Raw genomic sequence first — 21012 nt, 5'->3', positions numbered from 1 at the left:
GGTCTTCCAAAGGGAGATGGACCGAATGGTCGACCAGTACGGTTTGCGGGCCACCTTTCCGTACCGAGACAACGTCACCATCTGCGGCCATGACCAGCAGGACCACGACGCCAACATTGCCAAGTTTCTCCACACCGCCACTCTCCTAAACCTCACCTACAACAAGGAGAAGTGTGTGTTCAGCACGACCCGCTTAGCCATCCTCGGCTATGTGGTCCAGAACGGAGTTCTGGGGCCCGATCCCGACCGCATGTGCCCCCTCGTGGAGCTCCCCCTCCCCCACTGCCACAAGGCCCTCAAACGCTGCCTGGGGTTCTTTTCGTACTACGCCCAGTGGGTCCCAAACTATGCGGGCAAGGCCCGCCCACTCATTCAGTCCACCCAGTTTCCCCTGACGGCCGAGGCACAACAGGCCTTCGCCCGGATCAGAGCCGATATCGCCAAGACCGGGAGCACGCAGTAGACGAGACATTGCCCTTTCAAGTAGAGAGCGACACATCGGACGTCGCCCTAGTCGCCACCCTCAACCAGGCAGGCAGACCCGTGGCATTCTTTTCCCACACCCTTCATGCCTCAGAAATTCGGCACTCATCCGTCAAAAAAGAGGCCCAGGCTATCGTTGAGGCTGTGCGACATTGGAGGCATTACCTGGCCGGCAGGAGATTCACTCTCCTCACAACGGTCGGTAGCCTTCATGTTCAACAACACACAGCGGGGCAAGATTAAAAATGATAAGTTCTTGAGGTGGAGGATCGAGCTCTCCACCTACAATTACGAGATTTTGTATCGCCCCGGCAAGCTCAACGAGCCCCCAGACGCCCTCTCCCGAGGTACATGTGCCAGCGCACAGGTAGACTGACTCCGGACCCTGCATGACAGCCTTTGTCACCCAGGGGTCACTCGGTTGTACCATTTCATAAAGGCCCGCAATCTGCCCTACTCCGTCGAGGAAGTAAGGACAGTCACCAGGGACTGCCAGGTCTGTGCGGAGTGCAAACCGCACTTCTACCGGCCGGACCGTGCGCGCCTGGTGAAGGCCTCCCACCACTTTGAGCGCCTCGGCGTGGATTTCAAATGGTCCCTCCCCTCCACCGACCGTAACACGTATTTTCTCAGTGTGTGTGGTCGATGAGTACTCCAGATTCCCCTTCGCCATCCCATGCCCTGATGTGATGTCTGCCGCGGTCATCAAAGCCCTCAACACAATTTTCGCTCTGTTCGGTTTCCCCGCCTACGTCCACAGTGACAGGGGATCCTCCTTCAGGAGTGATGAGCTGCGGCAGTTCCTGCTCAGCAGGGGTATCGCCTCCAGCAGAACGACAAGCTACAACCCCCGGGGAAACGTACAGGTAGAGAGGGAGAATGGGATGGTGTGGAGGGCCGGTCAACTGGCCCTATGGTCCAGGAACCTCCCGACCTCCTGCCGGCAGGAGGTCCTCCCTGATGCACTACACTCCATCCTAGGATAAATCCCATCCGGCCCAGGGGACTTATCTACTTTCACACTTTCCAGAATTGCTAACACCTCCTCCTTATGAACCTCAAGCCCTTCTAGTCTCGTAACCTGTATCTCTGTATTCTCGACAACATTGTCTTTTTCCTGTGTGAATACTGACGAAAAATATTCATTTAGCAACTCTCCTATCTCCTCGGAGTCCACGCACAACATCCCACTACTGTCTTTGACTGGCCCTACTCTTACCCTAGTCATTAGTTTATTCCGGACATATCTTTAGAAAGCTTTAGGGTTATCCTTGATCCTACCTGCCAAAGACGTCTCATGTCCCCTCCTGGCTCTTCTTAGCTCTCTCTTTAGGTCCTTCCTAGCTAACTTGTAACTCTCGAGCGCCCTAACTGAACCTTCATGTCTCATCTTTACATAAGCCTCCTTCTTCCTCTTGACAAGTGTTTCGACTGCCTTAGTAAACCACGGTTCCCTTGCTCGACCACTTCCTCCCTGCCTGACAGGTACATACTTATCAAGGACACGCAGTAGCTGTTCCTTGAACAAGCTCCACATTTCCATTGTGCCCATCCCCGGCAGTTTTCCTCTCCATCCGATGTATCCTAAGTCTTGCATCATCGCATCATAATTGCCTTTCCCCCAGATATAACTCGTGCCCTGCGGTATATACCTATCCCTTTCCATCGCTAAAGTAAACGTAATCGAATTGTGGTCACTATCACCAAAGTGCTCACCTACCTCCAAATCTGACACCTGCCCTGGTTCATTACCCAGTACCAAATCCAATATGGCCTCGCCTCTTGTTGGCCTATCTACATACCGTGTCAGGAAACCCTCCTGCACACATTGGACAAAAACGGACGTTTCCAGTCAATATCTGGAAAGTTAAAGTCCCCCATAACAACTACCCTGTTGCTTTCGCTCCTATCCAGAATCATCTTTGCAATCCTTTCCTCTACATCTCTGGAACTTTTTGGAGGCCTATAGAAAACCCCTAGCAGGGTGACCTCTCCTTTCCTGTTTCTAACCTCAGCCCATACTACCTCAGTAGACGGGTCCTCATCAAACGTCCTTTCTGCCACCGTAATACTGTCCTTGACTAACAATGCCACCCCTCCCCCTCTTTTACCACCTTCCCTGAGCCTTCTGAAATATCTAAACCCCGGCACCTGCAACAACCATTCCTGTCCCTGCTCTATCCATGTCTCTGAAATGGCCACAACATCGAAGCCCCAGGTACCAACCCATGCCGCAAGTTCACCCACCTTATTCCGGATGCTCCTGGCATTGAAGAAGACACACTTTAAACCACCTTCCTGCCTGCCAGTACACTCTTGCAACTTTGAAACCTTACTCATGACCTCACTACTCTCAACCTCCTGTATACTGGAGCTACAATTCAGGTTCCCAAGCCCCTGCTGAACTAGTTTAAACCCTCCCGAAGAGCATTAGCAAATTTCCCCCCCAGGATATTGGTACCCCTCTGGTCCAGGTGTAGACCATCCAGTTTGTAGAGGTCCCACCGACCCCAGAATGAGCCCCAATTATCCAGAAATCTGAAACCCTCCTTCCTGCACCATTCCTGTAGCCACGTGTTCAACTCCTCTCTCTCCCTATTCCTCATCTCGCTATCACGTAGCATGGGTAACAACCCAGAGATAATAACTCTGTTTGTCCTAGATCTAAGTTTCCACCCTAGCTCCCTGAATTCCTGCCTTACATCCCTATCCCTTTTCCTACCCATGTCATTGGTACCTATGTGGACCACGACTTGGGGCTGCTCCCCCTCCCCCTTAAGGATCCCGAAAACACGATCCGAGGCATCACGAACCCTGGCACCTGGGAGGCAACACACCAACCGCGAGTCTCTCTCGTTCCCACAGAATCGCCGATCTATCCCCCTAATTATGGAATCTCCAATGACTAATGCTCTACTCCTCTCCCCCCTTCCCTTCTGAGCAACAGGGACAGACTCTGTGCCAGAGACCTGTACCCCATGGCTTACCCCTGGTAAGTCTCCCCCCCCCCCCCCCACAGTATCCAAAGTGGTATACTTGTTACTGAGGGGAACGACCACAGGGGATCCCTGTACTGACTGCTTCCTCCCAGCCCCTCTCACCGTCACCCATCTATCTTTATTCTTTGGAGTAACTACATCCCTGAAGCTTCCATCGATGACCACCTCTGTCTCCCGAATGATCCGACGTTCATCCAGCTCCAGCTCCAGTTCCCCAACGCGGTTTCTGAGGAGCTGGAGATGGGTGCACTTCCCACAGATGAAATCAGCAGGGACACTGATGGCGTCCCTCACCTCAAACATTCTGCAGGAGGAACATTGCACTACCTTCCCTGCCATCCCCTCTAGATAAAAAAAGAAGAAAAAAAAGAGCTTACCTGTTATTCACCCCACTTCTCAGCAAGCACTCACTCAGGACCTCTGCGCGCCGCACGATAACACCTGAGGGAAAATAAAAGAAAAACTACTTACCAGTCACCAGCCAATCCCTTACCTGCAGGCTGTGACGTCACGGTTCAACCTCTTTCTATTTCTACCTGCCCTCAAGCCTTCCTCTTGATCTTTACAGTGGTTGTTTTTTTTTGGTTAGAGGAGGGGGCAGGGAGGGAAACACTGAAGAAGTGTTTCGGGTTTAAGTGTCACTTGACAACAGCTCCTCCACAAACCACCTTCAAGTGGGTGAGCACACGGATGTATGCAAATTTACCCCACAACAGCCAACCAGCAGCTCCGTTCTCCTGCCCTCTGCTGGATGCTTGCCTTCACTTGAACAGCTAGGGTCTCTTGCTCAGGTACACCTTCAAGTTAGGGTGAGCACACGGACGTATGCAAATTTCCCCCACAACAGCCAATCAGCAGCTCTGCTCTACTGCCCTCTGCTGGAGGGATGTCAGAGGTAGGTTCTTTATTCAGAGAGTGGTTGGGCGTGGAACGCACCCCCAGCTATGGTAGTGGAGTCGGACACTTTAGGAACTTTCAAGCGGTTATTGGATAGGCACATGGAGTGCACTAGAATGATTGGGAGTCGGTTCATTTGATCTTAGTTTCAGACTAGTTCGGCACAACATAGTGGGCCGAAGGGTCTGTACTGTGCTGTACAGTTCTATGTTCTAGAACAGCCTTACAAAAAGAAAAGCCTTCACAGAAGGCGAGGAGTTCAGTCATCCGCTACTGAATTACATTCACATCTGTAGAGAAGTCATCCAGATCCCAAGAGCTACTGCGGTGTTTGCTGTGAAGGGGGATGGAATGGCAGCAAATGACGAGCAGATGGACACAGTAAAAACTAGGGAGGTCAATGTAGTCTTAGCTGCAGCATTCTCCTTAAGTTGCGAGAGTAACATCATCAATCTTTCAAGTCACAAATCCAGACTGACAGGGATTAGAAGTAATCACAACACTCCCCTACTCACAAATGAAGACAATGGGACAGAAAATGCCTCACGGTTCAATTCCAAGAAATATATTCAATCCTGAGTTTAATATTACATTCGTCTTCATATTACACAACTTGGCCAAATACATACAGCTAACCAAACAGGCTGACTTTGCAGACTGTTAGTATTCGGCTGGCAATTCACCCAGTGGGAATACTGGAGCACCTTGGAGTATCTTCCTTGCAGAAACCTGGAAGTATCCTCCTCGTGACACCTCCTGTAAATTTCTTGCAGCTTTGGGTAGTGTTTGGAATCTTTCAACAATCAGTAGCAAAGTCAGCCAATATTAATTTACCGTTTTATTGAACACTTGTTGAATTAAACAAAAAGGTTCAGCGTTATTCTGCCCCAATCACAATCCTCTGACCTGTGCTGGAGTGCGTGGGGGGTGAGAGTGTCAGCTAAGGGCAGATGCAGTTAGGCCGTGATGGCCCTTCCAGTTTAACAGGCTGCTGAAACACTCTGTACAGACATGAAGAAAGTCCACCTGGGGAAACACTGGAAGGCCATGGGAAATATAGAATCTCCAGAAGAGAAGAACCTCAGAGGGTGAAATTGGAGGGACAAGGGCAAAATAAATGCTGACCCATAGCTGGATGGATATATGGCAGCCTCATAATTCTTTGGGTTGCGATCCTGACACTACACAGATGGTGCTCACCCTGTCAGAGATTACAGCTTCAGTGGAATTTCATTTGCACGCAACAGGAAGACACAAGCACCAGTTTAAGTGCATCTTCCTGCCCCGTCTATTGCCTCCATAATCCCCAATTAAAAGGGACAGATCCTTAAAATCACTTCAAATAAATCTCACTTCCAGGCCCCAGGCAATTTCCTTGGCCTGGACCCTCACCCTTGTGCAGACCGCCAAACATCCTGCAAACAGCAATGAGCTCAATCTATTTTTAAGTGGTGCTGGTTGGAGGAGGAATATTGACCAGGAAGCTGGAAGAAATACGTTACTTTTAAAAATCTTTTACATCCCCGAGAGGGCAGACAAGGCCTGGGTTTCAGCTGAAAGTTGGCATCTCTAACAAAGCAGTACTCCCTTAGTATTACTCTGGGAGTATCAAGTTAGATTATGGGTTCAAGGCTAAAGTGTGTTCCACACCAGTGTTTTTCAAACTTTTTTTCCGGGGACCCATTTTTACCAACCAGCCAACCTTTGCGGCCCACGCCGGCCGACCTTCGCGACCCACGCCGGCCGACCTTCGCGACCCACGCCGGCCGACCTTCGCGACCCACGCCGGCCGACCTTCGCGACCCACGCCGGCCGACCCTTGCGACCCACGCCGGCCGACCCTTGCGACCCACGCCGGCCGACCCTTGCGACCCACGCCGGCCGACCCTTGCGACCCACGCCGGCCGACCCTTGCGACCCACGCCGGCCGACCCTTGCGACCCACGCCGGCCGACCCTTGCGACCCACGCCGGCCGACCCTTGCGACCCACGCCGGCCGACCCTGGCGACCCACGCCGGCCGACCCTGGCGACCCACGCCGGCCGACCTTGGCGACCCACGCCGGCCGACCTTGGCGACCCACGCCGGCCGACCTTGGCGACCCACGCCGGCCGACCTTGGCGACCCACGCCGGCCGACCTTCGCGACCCACGCCGGCCGACCTTCGCGACCCACGCCGGCCGACCTTCGCGACCCACGCCGGCCGACCTTCGCGACCCACGCCGGCCGACCTTCGCGACCCACGCCGGCCGACCTTCGCGACCCACGCCGGCCGACCTTTGCGACCCACGCCGGCCGACCTTCGCGACCCACGCCGGCTGACCCGCGCGGCCCACCACTTTTTTCTTACCTTGTTTGCTGCTGACAAAAATGGAGGAAATGATTTTGGGTCCCTTTGGCCCTCGTACACACTCCCCCAATGGAACCTGGTGGATGAAGATGAAGCCGTCCGGTGTCGGAAAGTATGGAGTCTCCATCTGTCCAAAGTTCTGCATTTTTCTCCTGTAAAATCTTATCAAATAAAACCCCCCGAACTTGTAAAAAAAAAGTAAAAATAAAATGAATAAAACCCCCCGAACTTGTAAAAAGCTAGTGACATCGAAACAAACCTGCTGGACTTTAACCTGGTGTTGTAAGGCTTCTTACTGTGCTCACCCCAGTCCAACGCCGGCATCTCCACATCATTGTAAAAAAAAAGGCTGTGACCGTATTAAAACAATGCGGACGCACTGCACAGGCGTGCCCAATCATCCGTGCAGATGCGCATATTTTGCACATGCGCACCGATGATTGGGCACGCATGCGCAGTGCGGCCGCATTTCTTTTACATGATCGCGGCCATTTTGACGGCCGCTTACAGGCGGCGTTATTAAAGGCCGGCTGCTGCGGCTGTTGCGCGCGGACTTGTGCGATCGGGAGCGCCGCGACGGACAGCTCCGCAACCCTGCTAACATCCGCCCGCAACCCACCCGCGGGTCACACCTCCGACTTTGACAATGCCTGTTCTACACATTACGCTTAGGAAATACATATTATGGAAGCTGTGAGATTTCATAGAATTTACAGTGCAGAAGGAGGCCATTCGGCCCATCGAGTCTGCACCGGCTCTTGGAAAGAGCACCCTACCCAAGGTCAACACCGCCACCCTATCCCCATAACCCAGCACCCCCACCCAACACTAAGGGCAATTTTGGACACTAAGGGCAATTGATCACGGCCAATCCACCTAACCCGCACATCTTTGGACTGTGGGAGGAAACCGGAGCACCCAGAGGAAACCCACGCACACACGGGGAGGATGTGCAGACTCCGCACAGACAGTGACCCAAGCTGGAATCAAACCTGGGACCCTGGAGCTGTGAAGCAATTGTGCTATCCACAAGGTTATGCAAAGGTGGCTGGACTGAGGTAGGGCATAGCAGGAAGACTGAAATTGGTCCAAGTATCCTGGACAAAAGGGTGGGATCACTCGGACTGTGATCTACTTCACCTGGGAGTGCTTAACTTAATTCTCAGAATGGGAAGTGATCCAGTCCCAACAAAAAACAATTTCCCCAAGAACCCGACGTAGAACGGGGGTTCACATCATAAATTGTGAATAATTTTTATAAGGCACACAGCTAGCACTTGTTGGCAGTACATCACACTGCAATCATTCTTTTATATTCTGTGATTTTCCCCAAACTCAACTACAAATAATTTCCAAGTAAATTTGCAATTATGTCAAGGTTATTCTTCCTGTCTGAACATCCATCAGTGAGTATCAATGCAGAGTGGCGTTTGCATCAACAGCAGCTGAGAGCTCAAACAGACCCAGCATAGGACAAACCAACCCACAATGGCACAGTTGGTAAACGCATGTTCATTATGAAACAAATTGCAGAGGCCATGAGGAAACAGGTTCCATCCCCGGATTGTGCGAAATTAATTTGATCATTGCCCGGACAACAGTAAAGCTTCAGTGTTGGTTTCAATGCTCTTGGATTTGGGAAAGCTGTGGGGCTGGGAAGAAATCACCCTGGGTATCCTGCTCCCAATCACTGTCCATTACCCCTGCTGGAAATGAAAAGAGCACATGTGCAAACACCAGCTGAGGGCAGTTTCAAGCTGGGCTGTGATCTGCTCTGTTGGAGGCAGTGGGAGAAAGAGAAAAGTGAGGGGGCGCCGCATCATCAGAATGGAGGTAGATGCTGAGGGAGCACTGCACTGTCTGTAGCTGGTGGTGGTGTGGGGGAGGGAGAGGGGTCAAAGGGCGGTACCAAGAAAGTGTCACTCTTGACCATGTTAAACCCCAAATCCCATCTCCCCAGGTGCACATAAAATACCTCATGCAGTTATTTCAAAGAGTGGAGGTGAACTACACTGGGTCAATATTTATCCCTCACCCAACATTGTTACTTACACAACACATCACTGTTTGTGGGAGCTTACTCTGCATATATTGGCTGCCATTTTATTTCCATTATAAGGAACATTTCAAGAGTAATTCATTATGGCATCCTGAGATTGTGATAGTGTAGAAGGGACTTTAGTGTGTGGATTAGTTGCCTGCATAAGGGTATTCATTTTAACGAGCTGTTATTTCATGAGAATAGGCACTTGGCAAAGCATGTTGGATATTTAGCCTTATTTCAGCTGAGTCATATGCCATAGTCAGAAGGTCATACAATGGAAACAATGTACAGCTGCACATTGTTTTGCTGACATCTTTTATTGCTTAGCAAAGGGACAGCTTATTTCCCCAAGATTGTTTTTTCTAAATATAAATTTAGAGTACCCAATTATTTTTTGGTTTTTTTCCAATTAAGGGGCAATTTAGCGTGGCAATTCCACCTAAACTGCACATCTTTGGGTTGTGGGGATGAAACCCACGCAGACATGGGGAGAATGTGCAAACTCCACACGGACAGTGACCCTTCCCAAGGGTTGTTATTAAAACATGGCTCCGGCTGCTGTTTTTGTCTCTCTCTCTAATCTGAAGCCCAGATACTGTTTACTGCAAATTCTAAATATATGCTTTTACCTCTGTACAGGAGGGCATTTTGGAATGACTTGAGTCTATCCAACCCACCATGAATTCAAGTTTAATTAAAAGACCTTTGGCGAAAACTCAAAGTGCTGACTTATAATTTCCTCGACAGATAGGTGCTCTATAAAGTTCTTCCTTCGTTCTAAGGAAATTTGAACAATTAGATCTGTAACCCAGAAAGAATCAGCACCTTCAGAGGTAAAATGTGGAGAAAAATAGAGGGGTGGATATTTTTCTTTAAATTGAAGGAAAAATAAGACAGACATGTTGCATTATCTAAAATCTAGGATTTTTATTACGCCCTTTATACAGGCCGGCAGCATTCACCTTGTAAGAATAATAATTGTGCCTTAAACAGTGAGTGCAAATGGAAAATCATATAGAATGAGCTACATCACCAATAGAGTTACAATCAAACAGCATTAATAACAAAATGAAAAAGCACCCAAATTTAAATGACTGTATAGGGTCAAGCCCGCACATCATTCAATTCAGGATTATGTTTTCATAATATGTACAGAAGATTACAAAAACTGTAATACTTACTATCACGCAATTAGAAGTCAATCAAGGAGTTACCTCCTTGGAGTCTGTAGAGGGCAGCATGCCATAATAATAATAATAATAATTGCTTATTGTCACGAGTCGGCTTCAATGAAGTTACTATGAAAAGCCCCCTAGTCGCCACATTCCGCACCTGTTCGGGGAGCTGGTACGGGAATTGAACCCGCGCTGCTGGTGTTGTTCTGCATTGCAAGCCAGCTGTTTAGCCCATTATGCTAAACCAGCCCTTCCAGGAAGCCAAATTGAAGCATGCAAACTCCTTAAAGCTAATTTAACAGTGCAAATAGAAACAGGCCATTTGCTTTCACACCAGACTCAGAATTTCTGCAGATAGGTATAGGCTGAAACAACCGGGAGAGATTAGAGGGGAAAGGGAATGTTCCCTGTGAACGGCAGCAAACCAAGTTTGAATAGCTAAAATGTGACGATGGATGTATATTCTGGATTGGATTACCCTTGGAGAAGTGAGGATATACAGAAGCTTTCCTCAAGATTCAATGGGTGGGCAGAGTCCATGATAGGGTAGAATGTACAGGGATAGCAGGAGGAGTGGGATCAATGAGTCATTTATGTATTTCATAATCTGTGCTTCATTATGTTCTTGATTTGTGTGAAAATTACATTAACCAAATAAATTCTTTATTTTACAGAATCACAATGGTTACAAACCGCCGGAGGGTGGCCACTTGGTGCAGTGTGTCTGCTCTGGCTCGCCAAAGGAGCAATTTACTGAGTACCAAACTCCCTGGCCTTCTCCCCGTGGCCTGCACGTTCTTCCTTTTCAGGTAACAATCCAGTTCCCTCTGAATTTCCAATTGGACCTGCCTCCACCACACTCTTTCGGCAGATAGATCCTAACCACTCATAACGTGAAAACGTTTCTCCTCTGTCTCTATAGCTTCTTTTGCCAATTACTTTAAATCTGTGCCCCTCATTCTTGATCCTTCCAACAATGGGAACAGCTTTACCCTATCTATTATCTCCAGACCGGTTATGATTTTTAATACCTCGGTCAAACCTCCTCTCTTCCTTATCTTCTCCAAGGAGAAGTCTCAACTCCTCCAATCTATATGTAACTGAAGTTCCTCAGCTCTGGAACCTTTTTTGTGATTATTTTCTGCAATGCCTCCAAAGCCTTCACATCTTTCTTAAAGTGGGGCACCTAGAACTTGTCACAATACTTCAGTTGAGGCTTAACCAGTGTTCTGCACAGGTTTAACATTCTTGCTTTTGTACTCTATTAATAAAAGCATACAGCATTCTTGGATTATAAGCCACTCTCTCAATATGTCCTATCACCTTGAATAATTTATACACACACGTGTATATATAATATATATAAAATACACACACACACACACAGGTCCCTCTGCTTTAGAATTGTCCCCTTTAACTTATGTTGTCTCCAAGTTCTTCCGACCAAAATAATCACTTCACACGTCTCTTCGTTAAACTTCATCTGCCACTTATCTGCCCATTCCACCAACCAGATTGTGTCCTTTTAAAGTTCTACACTATCCACCTCACTGCTCATAATGCATACAAGGTTTGTATCATCCGCAAATTTTGAAATTGTGCCCTGTACCCCACGGTCTAGGTCATGAATATAATCAGTTGTGTTAATATTTTGGGGAATATTTGTTATTCTGCAAAGAAGGCTGTGTATCTGTGAGTAAATTAATGAATTAAGCTGGGTAAAGGCTACGAGAGACGGTTTGATTTTATCTTTGATGGGATTCGGGCATCTCTGGTAGAGCCACCATTTATTACATAGAATTTACAGTGCAGAAGGAGGCCATTCGGCCCATCGAGTCTGCACCGGCTCTTGGAAAGAGCACCCTACCCAAGGTCCACACCTCCACCCTATCCCCATAACCCAGTAACCCCACCCAACACTAAGGGCAATTTTGGACACTAAAGGCAATTTATCATGGCCAATCCACCTAACCCGCACATCTTTGGACTGTGGAAGGAAACCGGAGCACCCGGAGGAAACCCACGCACACACGGGGAGGATGTGCAGACTCCGCACAGACAGTGATCCAAGCCGGAATCGAACCTGGGACCCTGGAGCTGTGAAGCAATTGTGCTAACCACAATGCTACCGTGCTGTCCAAAATTACCTGACCCTAATTGTCCTCGAACTCAGTAGCTTGCCATTTCAGAGGGCAATTAAGAGAAATTGCTGTGGGTCTAGAGCCACACGTGAGCCAGACCAGGTAAGGATGGGAGAATTCATTCCCTAAAAGACATTAGTGAATCAGATGGGTTTTTGCAACAATTAATGACAGTTCATGGTTAACATTACGGAGACTAGCTTTCAATCCCAGCTTTCTTAAAATAATTTAAATTCCACCAGCTGCTATGGTGGAACTTGAACCTGTGTCCCCAGAACACTAACCTGAGTGGCATTGCCAGATCGGGGCCTGCCTCCAGGATTTCCTTTGACAATGTGTCAAAGAATATGGCAGGAAAAGCCAACAGTGCTACACACCACTTCTCCCGCTTGACTTAATACATTGTCAAAAAGAGAGAAAATTCGAACCAGTGGAATCATAGATGAAAGGGAAAAAGGATATTAAAGGAGAGATGTTGAGTTGATTAGGTGTTGGTTGTATGAGGAAGATCACCTGGAAACGGCTGGGCTGGGAGAAGGTGAAGTTTGAATCAGCTGTCCAGTCAAGCCAGAAAATTCTTGGGCTACAAAAAGCAGTCTTATTCTGAAGTCTTTTGGATTTCCACAGCAGAGTGAAAGTGAGTTTAGAGGTCATGCAGTAGGTCCTCATCAAAGCTACAGCAGTTTACCTTGGATAATATTACTTGATTTTTATCATTAAACATCTATAAGGAGTGTTGCCTGGAAGGTGATTATTTAGGGGTCTGACCAGGAAGGGAGTCTTTTTGGGGGAAGGTTTTGCACGATTAATTTTAACTGTGTAAGTGTAATCTTGTGTGCTTAAGTTTTTTCTTCTGGTTAATAAACTTTTTAAATTCTTAAAAATCCCAGAAGTATTACTGGACTTCTTGCTGCTGAGGTTAGTACATTTTCTTCTCGCTTACAGAATACAAAAAAAGGTATGGCCCGTAAGCCAAGTTCCCCTCTGGGATTTGGTTTGCACAACAATTAACATCTGCTGTGGTCATAACAATCAGGAAGAGCAAGAGTCCTAACACCGACCCCTGAGAAACTTCACTACAAACCTTGCTCCAGTCTGAAAAACATCAGTTAACTCCTACTCTCAATTTTCCAGCAACCAGCCAATTCCATAGCCATACTCTCCCATTCATTCCACGAGTTATAACTGCTCACATGTCTGGTAGGTCACTTTTATCACTTAGAGATTAAGTTAATAATTTGCAATGGTGAAACAAACCTTGCAGCCTGTTCCAAAATGGCACTTGAAAATATCTATATTGGAATACAGATTTTAACATTAAAGTTGAATAACACTGCAAAACAAACATACATTACAAAGTAAACCTTACCACAAGTCTGCTGAAAGCTCCATTTAGTGTAATGATTTTAAGTGACTCCCATACCTCTTGAAATTGCTTTTATTTAAAAAAAACATTGGGCTCGATTCTCCGGTCCCCCAGCTGTGTGTTTCTGGGTGGTGCGCCGTTCCTGGCAGCGGGATTCCCTCTGCTTGTCAATGGGAATCCGGTGAGGATGCACTACCAGCAGGAACAGAGAATCCCAACGGCCGGAGAATTCCAGCCATTGGTTCTTGCATCCTACAGATGTTGAAATTGCAACTTGCAATTGTTATAGGACGGCTGCCGTTGCTTCCATCTTCTATATAACATGTTCTGCCCCACCAACTGCAGCAGTTTCCCCACACTAACTGTCCTGTAGTCTCTGAGCGAGACTCAATTTACTACCAATTATCAAATTTCTAGATTAACTTTTTAAAAATATAGGGAAATTTGAAACTTGGGAATCTTTGTTTCATTGCAAGCATACAATATTCTTTCATATTTAATTAGAAAATAAAGCTTCTCTGTGCCAGAGTGTGGTTGTTGACCTGAACTTTTATGTAGCATCAGACACCACCAATCAGAGGTAGACAGATCCCTTACAAGGAGAGAGAAGAAAATTGTCCATGAGCAGTTGGTAAAATTGGATTTAACAGCGATTTTTGCAGTTCGTACAGCAAAACGCATAATTGACTGAATAGAAATCTTTTCTTTTTTGCACAGGTGAAGGAGACACATCCTGAGTGAGACACATCCAGAGTGGGAATTGGAACTTGGTAATTTGGTGCAGTGAGGTAATTCGGTGCAGAGTGGGAGAAGGTGCTTTTCCCGACTGTATTGTTCTCTTTCTTCTGGCCTGTAACTGTTAATCTGCAGGGAGAGAGCCAGAGAGCATCCTGGGAAGGTAAGTGATTTTTTTATTACCTTTTCATATTGTGTGGGGGGAAAACTGAAGTGACATCACAGTAAAGCTGTGACCTGATTGGCTGGTTGGGAATCTGTTAAATTTGAAAAAAAATAATATTGCAAAACAAATCTAATTGATTAACTAGGTAGTGGAGTAACTAAACTAGAGGGCAGAGATCAGTATTTAGCATTTAATTTTACAGTAAAAATCATCTAGCGAAGGGGCCATATCGTTAATTGTAACTCAATCTGACAATAATTCAAGTGTTTATTTTTAATTAATTAATTAGTGCTTAAATGTCACTCAGCGGGGTGCAGTGCTCCAACTGTGAGATGTGGCAGATCTGTGACGCTTCCAGCGTTCCGGTCGACTACATCTGCAGCAAGTGTAACCAATGGCAGCTCCTCACAGACCGCATGGTTTGGTTGGAGCAGCAATTGGATGCACTTAGGAGCATGCAGGTGACAGAAAGCATCATAGATAGGAGTTATAGAGACGTGGTCACACCCAAGGTGCAGGCAGAGAAATGGGTGACCACCAGAAAGGGCAGGCAGTCAGTGCAGGAATCCCCTGTGGTTGTCCCCCTCTCGAACAGGCATACCGCTTTGGATACTGTTGGGGGGGAATAGCCTATCAGGGGAAAGCAGCAGCAGCCAGAGCAGTGGCACCACGGCTGGCTCTGATGTTCAGCAGGGAGGCTCAAAGCGCAGAATAGCAATAGTCATAGGGGACTCTATAGTCAGGGGCACAGATAGGCGCTTCTGTGGACGTGAAAGAGACTCCAGGATGGTGCCAGGGTCCAGGATGTCTCAGATCGGGTAGCGGGCACCCTGAAGGGGGAAGGCAAACAGGCAGAGGTCGTTGTACATATTGGTACTAACGGCATAGGCAGGAAGGGGCATGAGGTCCTGCAGCAGGAGTTCAGGGAGCTAGGCAGAAAGTTAAAAGACAGGATCTCTAGGGTTGGAATTTCAGGATTACTCCCAGTGCCACGTGCCAGTGAGGCTAGAAATAGGAAGATAGAGCAGCTAAACACGTGGCTAAACAGCTGGTGTAGGAGGGAGGATTTCTGTTATCTGGACCACTGGGAGCTCTTCCGGGGCAGGTGTGACCTGTATAAGAAGGACGGATTGCATCTAAACTGGAGAAGCATAAATATCCTGGTCGCGAGGTTTGCTAGTGTCACACGGGAGGGTTCAAACTAGTATGGCAGGGGGTTGGGCACGGGAGCAATAGGTCAGAAGGTGAAAATATTGAGGGAGAACTAGGGAATAGGGCCAGTATGGCTCTGAGGCAGAGCAGACAGGGAGAAGTTGCTGAACACAGCGGGTCTGGTGGCCTGAAGTGCATATGTTTTAATGCAAGAAGTATTACGGGTAATGCAGATGAACTTAAGAGCTTGGATTAGTACTTGGAACTATGATGTTGTTGCCATTACAGAGACCTGGTTGAGGGAAGGACAGAATAGGCAGCTAAACGTTCCAGGATTTAGATGTTTCAGGCGGGATAGAGGGGGATGTAAAAGGGGTGGTGGAGTTGCGCTACTTGTTCGGGAGAATATCACAGCTATACTGCGAGAGGACACCTCAGAGGGCAGTGAGGCTATATGGGTAGAGATCAGGAATAAGAAGGGTGCAGTCACAATGTTGGGGGTATACTACAGGCCTCCCAACAGCCAGCGGGAGATAGAGGAGCAGATAGGTAGACAGATTTTGGAAAGGAGCAAAGTCAACAGGGTCGTTGTTATGGGAGACTTCAACTTAAACATAGAACAGTACAGCACAGTACAGGCCCTTCAGCCCACGATGTTGTGTCGACCATTTATCCTAATCTAAGATCAACCTAACCTACACCCCTTCAACTTACTGCTGTCCATGTGCCTGTCCAAGAGTCGCTTAAATGTCCCTAATGACTCTGACTCCACCCCCTCTGCTGGCAGTGCATTCCACACACCCACCACTCTCTGTGTAAAGAACCTCTGACATCTCCCCCATACCTTCCTCCAATCACCTTAAAATTATGTCCCCTCGTGACAGCCATTTCCACCCTGGGGAAAAGTCTCTGGCTCTCCACTCTATCCATGCCTCTCATCACCTTGTACACCTCTATCAAGTCACCTCTCTGCCTTCTTCACTCCAGTGAGAAAAGCCCTCACTCCCACACCCTTTCTTCATGAGACATGCCCTCCAGTCCAGGCAGCATCCTGGTAAATTTCCTCTGCACCCTCTCCAAAGCATCCACATCCTTCCTATAATGAGGCGACCAGAACTGGACACAATATTCCAAGTGTGGTCTAACTAGAGTTTTATAAAGCTGCAGCAAAACCTCGCGGCTCTTAAACTCAATCCCCCTGTTAATGAAAGCCAACACACCATACGCCTTCTTAACAACCCTATCAACCTGGGTGGCAACTTTGAGGGATCGATGTACGTGGACCCCACAATCCCTCTGTTCCTCCACACTTCCAAGAATCCTGCCTTTAACCCTGTATTCAGCATTCAAATTCGACCTTCCAAAATGAATCACTTCACATTTATCTAGGTTGAACTCCATCTGCCACTTCTCAGCCCAGCTCTGCATCCTGTCGATGTCCTGTTGTAACCTGCAACAACCCTCAACATGATCTGCAACTGCACCAACCTTCGTGTCATCGGCAAACTTACTAGCCCGCACTTCCACTTCCTCATCCAAGTCATTTATAAAAACCACAAAGAGCAGAGGTCCCAGAACAGATCCCTGCGGGACACCACTGGTCACCGACCTCCAGGCGGAATACTTTCCATCCACTACCACTCGCTGTCTTCTTTCGGCGAGCCAATTTTGTACCAGACAGCCAAATTTCCCTGTATCCCATGCCCCCTAACTTTCTGAACAAGCCTACCATGGGGGACCTTATCAAATGCCTTACTGAAATCCATATGCACCATATCCACTGCCCGACCTTCATCAATGTGTCTCGTCACATCCTCAAAGAATTCAATGAGGCTTGTGAGGCATGACCTGCCCCTCACAAAGCCATGCTGACTATCTTTAATCAAACTATGTTTTTCCAAATAATCATAAATCCTATCTCTCAGAATCCTTTCCAATATTTTGCTCACCACAGACTGATAGATCTGTAATTCCCAGGGATTTCTCTATTCCCTTTCTTGAACAGGGGAACAACATTCGCCTCCCTCGAATCATCCGGTACTACTCCAGTGGAGAGTGAGGACGCAAAGATCATCGCCAACGGCACAGCAATCTCCTCCCTCGCTTCCCGTAGTAACCTCGGGTATATCCTGTCAGGCCCAGGGGACTTATCCATCCTGATGCTTTTCAAATTTCCAGCACATCCTCCTTCTTAATATCAACCTGTTCGAGTCTATTAACCTGGTTCACACTGTTCTCATGGGCAACAAGGTCCCTCTCTCTAGTGAATACTGAAGCAAAGTATTCATTGAGGGCTTCCCCCATCTCCTCAGACTCTAGGCACAAGTTCCCTCCACTATCCCTGATTGGCCCTACTCTCACTCTGATCACCCTCTTATTTCTCACAGAAGTGTAGAACGCCTTGGGGTTTCCCCTAATCCTTCCCGCCAGGGCTTTTTCATGCCCCCTTCTAGCTCTCCTCAGTCCATTTTTGAGTTCCTTCCTGGCTACCTTGTAACCCTCTAGAGCAGAGTCAGATCCTTGCTTCCTCAACCTTACGTAAGCTTCCTTCTTCCTCTTGACTAGAAGCTCCACTTCTCTTGTCATCCAAGGCTCCTTCACCTTACCATTCCTTCCTCGTCTCAGTGGGACAAAACTATCCAGCACTCGCAGCAAGTGCTCCTTAAACCCCCACATTACTGTTGTGCATTTCCCCAAGAACAACTGTTCCCACTTTGTGCTCCTCAGCTCCTGTCTAATAGCAGTGTAATTTCCCCTCCCCCAATTAAATATCTTCCCATACTGTGTGTTCCTATCCCTCTCCATGACTATGGTAAAGGTCAAGGAGTTCCCCAGGGTAGAGGGGTCAATTACTAGGGGGCATAGGTTTAAGGTGAGGGGGGCAAGGTTTAGAGGAGATGTACGAGGCAGGTTTTTTATACAGTGGGTGCCTGGAACTTGCTATCGGAGGTGGCGGTGGAAGCAGGGACGATAGTGACATTTAAGGGGCATCTTGACAAAGACATGAATAGGATGGGAATGGAGGGATACGGACCCAGGAAGTGTAGAAGATTGTAGTTTAGACGGGCAGCATGGTCGGCACGGGCTTGGAGGGCCGAAGGGCCTGTTCTTGTGCTGTACCTTTCTTTGTTCTTTGTTAGTTGTGGTCACTGTCACCGAAATGCTCTCCCACCAAGACACTGGACACCTGGCCTGGTTCGTTGCCGAGCACCAAGTCCAAAATGGCCTCCCCCCTAGTCAGCCTATCTACATATTGAGTCAGGAATCCTTCCTGTACACACCCGACAAAATCTGCTCCATCCAAACCATTTGCACTAAAGAGGTTCCAGTCAATATTAGGGAAGTTGAAGTCACCCATGACAACAACTCTGTTACTTCTGCACTTTTCCAAGATCTGCCACCTAATCTGTTCCTCTATCTCTCTGCTGCTATTGGGGGGGTCTACATGCTTGCCTTCATTGGCTGGGGCATTGAGTATAAGAATTGGCAAGTCATGTTGCAGCTGTATAGAACCTTAGTTAGGCCACACTTGGAGTATAGTGTTCAATTCTGGTCGCCACACTACCAGAAGGATGTGGAGGCTTTAGCGAGGGTGCAGAAGAGATTTACTAGAATGCTGCCTGGTATGGAGGGCATTAGCTATGAGGAGCGGTTGAATAAACTTGGTTTGTTCTCACTGGAACGACGGAGGTTGAGGGGCGACTTGATAGAGGTCTACCAAATTATGAGGGGCATAGACCGAGTGGACAGTCAGAGGCTTTTCCCCAGGGTAGAGGGGTCAATTACTAGGGGGCATAGGTTTAAGGTGAGAGGGGCAAGGTTTAGAGAAGATGTATGAGGCAAGTTTTTTTACACAGAGGGTAGTGGGTGCCTGGAACTCGCTGCCGGAGGAGGTGGTGGAAGCAGGGACGATAGTGACATTTAAGGGGCATCTTGACAAATACATGAATAGGATGGGAATAGAGGGATACGGACCCAGGAAGTGTAGAAGATTGTAGTTTAGTCGGGCAGCATGGTCGGCACGGGCTTGGAGGGCCGAAGGGCCCGTTCTTGTGCTGTACTTTTCTTTGTTTTCTTCTTTTGTCTTTGTTTTAGTTCAAAGCTCAACTACTGACACAATTGAGCTATTTTTGATGTATAACTTGGCATTTGAGAATGCTCTTTCCTAAACACGGAGACATTTCAAAACTCAGTCGAATTCACGAGAGGCATATCCACTGTGTTCATGTTCAGCAGTGCATTCAGCTCCACCTCGGAGGGTACAGGAATGTTTTCCACACTAAGAGAGACACAGAACAAAAAAATCCAGATGTGATACTGATGTTTCTAAAAGGAGTCATGTAGTAAGATTTTCAAAATAATTATTTCACTTATTCCAGTTACAAGTTATATTTACCATTGGAATTAAGAAATAATCCTGAGCTATGTAAAGTTTGTTGAATCACAAGATGCAATGAGGCTCTCACAAAGTTGTGGATATTTGAGAAGAACTGCACAATAATAGGTTTGGGCTGTTCTTTGGCTAAAAGCTTAGGTCAAAGTTGAGTGGAGTGCACATGGGTTTTGAACAATGTGGTTGCCAGCAATGCATAGGTTCTGAAGGGAGTCATATTAGACTCTCCACAGATGCTGCCAGACCTGATGAGTTTCTCCAGCACTTTGTTTTGATGCCTGATTTCCGGCATCTACAGTATTTTGCTATTCTTATTCTGCACAAGAGGTTTTTGGGGAATCAGTGGATCTGAAAGTGCTTCATCCACAGAGAGAAACAAAAAATAAAAGTGCAGGAGGACCACGATATGTGGGCGCAAGAACAGCAGCATGGGCCTTGGCGCTACTCTGTTTTTAAAATCCTTCCTTTGTCCTGTTCACTCTACACATACTTGTCTAGTCTGCAAGTTATTTCTCCATAGTATGTCTCTGAACGCTGCGTGGAGGAGCTTAAGAAAGAGGTGCTGGTGCCACTGCTGACGGCGATCGAGGGGCTGAAGGAGACTCAGAAGGCCCAGGCGGTAGAGATCCGAGAGGTGCGGGAAAAAAACACCGAGAACGAGGACGAGATCTTCGGCCTGGCGGTGAAGATGGAGGCGCACGAGGCGCAGCACAAGAGGTGGGCCGTGAGATTCGAGGTCCTGGAGAACAGGTCGAGGAGGAAGAATCTCCAGATTCTGGGTCTCCCTGAAGGGGTGGAGGGGGCCGATGCCGGGGCATATGTGAACACGATGCTCCATTCGCTGATGAGTGCGGAGGTCTCTCCGAGCCCCCCGGAGTTAGATGGGGCTCACTGGGTCCTGGTGAGGAGACCCAAGGCCAACGAGCCGCCAGGGGCGGTAGTGGCGAGGTTCCATCGCTTCGCGGACAGAGAGTGTCCTGAGATGGGCCAAGAAGGAGCGGAGCAGTAGATGGGAGAATGCGGTGATCCGAGTTTACCAGGACTGGAGCGCGGAGGTGGCAAAGAGGACCATAAGACATAGGAGCGGAAGTAAGGCCATTCGGCCCATCGA

General features: G+C 48.0%; 1 protein-coding gene across 5 annotated transcripts in view; it reads right to left on the bottom strand.

Moving 5' to 3' along the window:
* Nucleotides 1-9675: 9675 nt before the first annotated feature.
* LOC140405375 (signal transducer and activator of transcription 5B-like) overlaps nucleotides 9676-21012 on the bottom strand; it is a 304409-nt gene continuing 293072 nt past the window's right edge. For all 5 annotated transcript variants that reach the window (XM_072493699.1, XM_072493700.1, XM_072493697.1 and 2 more), the window contains one exon: nucleotides 9676-19787. In XM_072493699.1, coding sequence (XP_072349800.1) covers nucleotides 19691-19787 — 97 coding nt within the window. In that variant the 3' untranslated portion in view covers nucleotides 9676-19690. The remainder of the gene's footprint in view (nucleotides 19788-21012) is intronic.

The sequence above is a fragment of the Scyliorhinus torazame genome, chromosome X, assembly GCF_047496885.1.
Source record: "Scyliorhinus torazame isolate Kashiwa2021f chromosome X, sScyTor2.1, whole genome shotgun sequence".
Taxonomy (NCBI): Eukaryota; Metazoa; Chordata; class Chondrichthyes; order Carcharhiniformes; family Scyliorhinidae; genus Scyliorhinus; species Scyliorhinus torazame.
The sequence above is the reverse complement of the archived record's forward strand: the minus strand, read 5'-3'. Positions and strand labels throughout refer to the sequence as shown.